We start from the raw sequence: 5773 nt of genomic DNA on the forward strand, positions 1-5773 counted from the left end.
ACTTAACATCTTAAAGCTTTTTAAATTCTAGAAGAAACATAATCCAAACTACATAAAATTTAAAATAAAAAATTCAGAGGCAAAGGAAAAAACGAAATGTAATATTAAAATAAACATTAAAATCTAATGTGAAAATTTGAAGTGTGAAATTCAGATTAAGAAGAAATAAAATGATAAAGGTAAATTGTTTTTAAGATGAAGATTACCATACAGCAGAAAGAAGTATAAATCTCACACAGAAATGAAATGTAAAAAACATCTAAAAGGTAGATCCACATTTCCTAATAACAGATTCCTCTTGGATCAGCAATATATTTCATGGATAGAGAGCCTATAGGACAGAGGAAAAGATACAGCTCTACTTTTATTAGTAGATATTTGACTCAGGAGTTATTTATATTTAATTTTTCAAACAGCTTTAAAAATCAGTTATTTGGTTCCAAGTCCAAAGTAGTTACATCCCATATATGGGAAGGTCTTTAGAAAGAAAATTGCCAAAGAAGATATGTCGAAAGTAGAAAAGAATAATAATTCAATGCCTCATAGTTTGAGATAAATAAAAACTTACAGAAATAATACTATTCTAGAACCAGAAAATTTAATAGACTGCAGTTACCTAGACAGAAGACAATATCACTATATGTTTGAATAGACACTGAGTAAATTAAATTATTTTAGTAATTACAGTTCGTAATTTTAGCTGAGCCTAAAAAATGTTAAAACAAGTTTCAATCTGTCTTGTAAAGAAAGTAAGGAGGTATGAAATTGGTTTTGGAAACATTTTATCAAGAACATGTTTTTAGGTTTTAATACTAGTGTAACTTTTTCCTGTCTGAAACTCTCTTCCTATTACATTATCCCTTTACTGTCCTTCACAATCAGCTCTTCAAAAACAATGAACTATAATCATTGATTCCTAAAACACTGACATTTACTTACTTTCATTCTGCACTGCACCAAAACATAGTATTTTAGAGCTTGAGAGTTTTGAGAGAGAAATTGGACACAGCAGCAAGAACCTATGTGACTCTTTGGTTTCCCTAGTTGATTCTACATTGTGACCTGTCCCTTTCTGATTACTTATTGAAAATTTTTCTTCTCAGGAATAGTTTTACTGCTTCCTTCACGTCCTTGTTCCTAAGACTGTAGATTAAAGGATTCATCATAGGTGCAATAATCCCATAGAACATGGATATAAGTTTGTCAGTACCACCCAAGGTATCTGAATTAAATGTCTCTTTAGACTTGGGCTTCATGTACATGAAGAGAATGGTTCCATAGAATATTATCACCACAGTCAGATGGGCTGAGCAGGTAGAGAAGACTTTGCTTCTCCCCTCAGAAGAGCGAATTTTGAGGATGCTGAGAATAATTAATGTATAAGAAACAATGATTAACAACAGTGGTGTCAATATGAACAATGTCGTGGCCACAAGCATGATGAACTCATTGCCTGAGATGTCAGCACAGGCCAGCTTCATGACAGCCAGAATTTCACAGGAGAAATGATTGATGACGTTATTTCTACAGAAGGGCAACTGTACCACAAATGCAGTTTGTACTGTGGAGTTGACAAGCCCTGCAAACCAGGACGCAGCCGCCATGGGCACATAGGAATCCTTGCTCATGATGACAGAATATCTCAGAGGGTTGCAGATAGCCACATACCGGTCAAAGGCCATCATGCCCAGGAGCACACACTCTGTTGTCCCCATGGCCAAGCCAAGGAACATCTGCACTGCACAGCCAGAGAAGGAGATGGTCTTTCTTTCCGAGAGGAAGCTCACAAGCGTGGAGGGAATGGAGGTGGTGGTGTAGCAGATGTCCAAGAAGGAGAGGTTCCCCAGGAAGAAGTACATAGGGGTGTGAAGATGAGAGTCTAAGATGCTGATTAAAATAAGGGTGCCATTGCCCAGAAGGATGACCACATACATCATTAAGATTAGCACAAAAAAGAGTAGTTCAAGCTTTGGGTAACCAGAAAGTCCCTTTAAAAAGAACTCCACCAGAACTGTTTGGTTTTCCCATTCCATTTTACGGTTTCTTTTTCACCTGTAATACATTAGATTATGTTAAGATAAAGTACGCATTTTGATATGATTTCTTTCAGTTGTGTACCAATGCACAAGTACTATATGCTCCAAGAAAATAGAAAAAGAAAAGACTAAAGAAAGAAGAGAAGAAATAAAGAAAAGTGGACCAAGGAGAATGAAGGTATGAGTAGAGAGAGGGAAGGGAAGAGAAATCAACAAGTTTCAAGCTACCAGCAATATGCCATGTAATTCATTCAGTCTCATCACAGTTCTAGGAGAGAGATATCATTATCCACATTTTACAAATAAATAAATCAAAGCAGAAATCTTAAGTAAACTTGACTAAAGGTAAGTATAGAGCAGAGCTAAGATTCAAACCCAAGTCATATTTGTCATCACACAGGTTAACTAGAGGTTATAATAAATATGAGTACTGCATTATGTATAACTAAACAATAAACTATTTTTATTGGCTGAAAACCACCACACAATAGATCATGATCCTGTCACTCTTCCAAATTATACTGTTATGTTTATTACCTAACTTGCTCAGTAGCGTGTAAACTTTATTAAGGTAGGTTGTTTTTCTTATTTACTTCGACAGTGCCAGTATCTGCAATAGAACAGACACAGAGACAGATGTTCAGAAATATTTGTTGAATAAATGAATACAGTCAAGGACAAAATAATGACGAACATTTCTTACTCTGTGTCAGTCCTCTACCAATTGTTTTCTTTGTGCATTACTTAATTTAGTCTGAATAGCAACCTTATTAGGCAATTACTGTTATTACTAGCATTGTCATCCTCATTATAAAGGGGAGGAAAGTAAGGCACAAAAAATGCAAATAATTTGTTTAAGGTCAAGGCCATATATCTAAATAAAAAGTAGAGCCAAGACTTAAACCCAAGCCATATGACTGCAGAGTACAAATTCTGAACTGTTCATTTTGCAGAGATCTTGACTCACAGGCTAGAATACCTTGTAATCGAATTGACAATACTAACATTTCAAAAGAAATATCAGATCAAAAAAGGTTATTGGTCAGAAAGAAGCAAGATTTAAACATGGTGATTTGAGAGCAGTTTATTTTGATACTTTCTATTTTGCTGGGAAACTATTCACTTCTTTGACAACAAAAATGTATATAAGATATATAATTCTTTATAACTCTGTGGTCTCCCTTTATGAGAAGTCCTATCTCCTTTTTCATTACTATTCTTAACTGATTTTTTAAATTAGTCTCACAAGAGTCTAATTTAAATTTCTTTAAGCTTATTTGGAAATTTCTAATTTCATTAAATATGAACAAAATTCCTTAGTATTTCATCCTTTCCCTCCTTCTAGCTCTAAGACACTTAAAACACTCTGTTTTACTATAGACTTCAATTTTGATATGAAATGTTCTTGCTATTGGTTTCCAGATAATTTTTTCTTTTCTTTTTCTCTTTGAACCAAGAGTTATCTAGGCATGCATATCTAGCAATTAGATGTTTTTGTTCCATTTTTATTATATCCAATTTATTTTATTATGATAAAAGAAATGTGACCTGTAATTCTAGAGCTATGTATTTCTGGCGGCCAATTACTTGATCCACGTTGTAAATGTTAACAAAAAATGTGAATTCTCCGTGGGAGAGATATATGATTTTATATACATATATACACACAATACATGTATACATATAATCAAGTTTATTGAATGTACTATTCAAATCTTTGAGATTTTCTATTATCTATATTTAATCAATTCTATATGAATATTTGTAAATAAATTTTACTGACCTATTTTTGTGTATTTTCTTTCTTATTTTTTATTTAAGTTTATTGGATTTACAATGTTAGTTTCAGATGTACAGCAAAATGATTCAGTTTTATATTTAGATATATATATATACACACACACACACACACACACACTTTTTTTTTCAGATTCTGTTCCATTACAGCTCATTATAAGAAAATGAATATAGTTCCCTGTGGTATACAGTAAGTTCTTGTTGTTTATCTATTTTATATATAGTAATATGTATCTGTTAATCTCAAACTCCTAAATGCTTGGATTATATGTTGTTTACTGTATACCTATTTATGGCTGATAATCTTATAAATTGTGAATGTTATCATTAATTGACCTATTTTTAATCACATTTGGCACTTTAAATTCCACTTTTGTGATACTGATATTACACACCTATAATAATATCCTGTTTACACTCCTTCAGTTTGCTTTTGCCTGCTATCTGAGCATCCCTTTATTTTCAACTTTTCTTTTTGCTTTGCTTACAGTATACTGTTTATAAGTAACATATATCAGGTTAAGTTGTTAAGCCCTGTTTAGTCTCTGTTTTTATGAGCATATTCAGCCCATTCACTTAAGAGTACAACTATAAATGTACTTCATTTCTTTCCTTCCATATACTTTATTTTTATTACTTACTTATTTTGCATTACTTATATTTCCCACTTCCTTATTTCTGCTGGCTCATTGTCATTCACTATTTGTTTTCCTTAACTTGAACACTTTACTCATTTTTTCCATTCCATAGTGGTTAGTTACCTTCTTTCCCTACTCACAATTTGTTTACAGACCAACCATTTGCTCATAAAAATTAACTATTTTTTTCATTAGAATGCTCTCTAATTTCCTAAATTATCCCTCAAAAACAAAATGAAGACAGAATTACCAGAATATTTTCACTCCTCCATTTCAGTCCCCATCCCCCCAGTTCCCAGATGTTAGTGAGATAATTTAGAAGAATCAAATTAAGAAAAATTTTAAATGATCAAAAATATATATTAGCTATATACATACATATGTATATATGAGTTGTAACTATCATTGATAATTGACACATTATTATTCTATTTGGTACTTTCAAGTGTGTGTGTGTATGTATGTGTGTGTCTATGCATGTGTGTGTGTATATATATGCTGAAAACAGTGTTTCAGAAACTCAGTGACCAAATCCTAGGGAACTTCCACACAGAGAAATTTCCTAATACTCTCACTGTGACCTGTTCTTTAGGTAGCTATGCATTGATACCTCACAGGGATGAAGCATGGTTTCATGTCTAATGAACTTGTCTCCTAAAGGTGAGGAGAAGGCATTCCTATACTTTCGCAGAGGACACAAAGTGGTACATCCTCTGTGGACAACTTGGTAATATTTAGCAGAATCACAAATGTATGCATATAACCTTTGACCACAGATTTACCTCTAGGTAATTATCACAGAGTTATGTTGGTGCAAGTATAAAGTGATTTACATACAAACTGATTCATTTAAGTATTGTTTGTAATAGCAGATGTGGAAGCAATTTAAGTTTTCATGAGAAGGGGACATAGAAATAATGGAATATGAGTCTGCTGTCAAAGAGTAAGAGATTTTTTGTGCATTGATATGGAGAGATCTTCAAGAACTATTAAGTGGAAAAGTAATGTTCAGAACAGTATACACGGCACACTAACATTTGTGTAAAAAAGATTTTATGTGTGTGTGTGTGTATACACACACATACATTTTTGCTCCCACATATTTCACTTCTAGAAAAATAAAAAGGAATAGTTTATCTCTAGAAAAGAAATGAATATTTTAACAGAAATGGAAAGTAGGGTGTTTACTGTATATTATTTAATACCTTTTTAAAATTTTGAACCTTGTGACTATAATTCCTATTCATAAAATAAATAACATTCAAGCTAAAGAGTTCTTGCCTTTGAGATGCATAACCTTTC

General features: G+C 32.5%; 1 protein-coding gene across 1 annotated transcript; it reads right to left on the reverse strand.

Moving 5' to 3' along the window:
- Positions 1–1076: 1076 nt before the first annotated feature.
- LOC102538071 (olfactory receptor 13C2) lies at positions 1077–2033 on the reverse strand. The gene has a single exon (XM_006219930.2). The coding sequence runs from the start codon at positions 2031–2033 to the stop codon at positions 1077–1079; it is 957 nt and encodes a 318-aa protein (XP_006219992.2).
- Between the last annotated feature and the right edge of the window lie 3740 nt (positions 2034–5773).

This window comes from Vicugna pacos, chromosome 4 (genome assembly GCF_048564905.1).
Source record: "Vicugna pacos chromosome 4, VicPac4, whole genome shotgun sequence".
Classification (NCBI taxonomy): Eukaryota; Metazoa; Chordata; class Mammalia; order Artiodactyla; family Camelidae; genus Vicugna; species Vicugna pacos.

Bases quoted from the DNA above. Each gene is read 5' to 3' on its own strand.
- LOC102538071 (XM_006219930.2), bottom strand. From the start codon at position 2,033: ATGGAATGGGAAAACCAAACAGTTCTGGTGGAGTTCTTTTTAAAGGGA.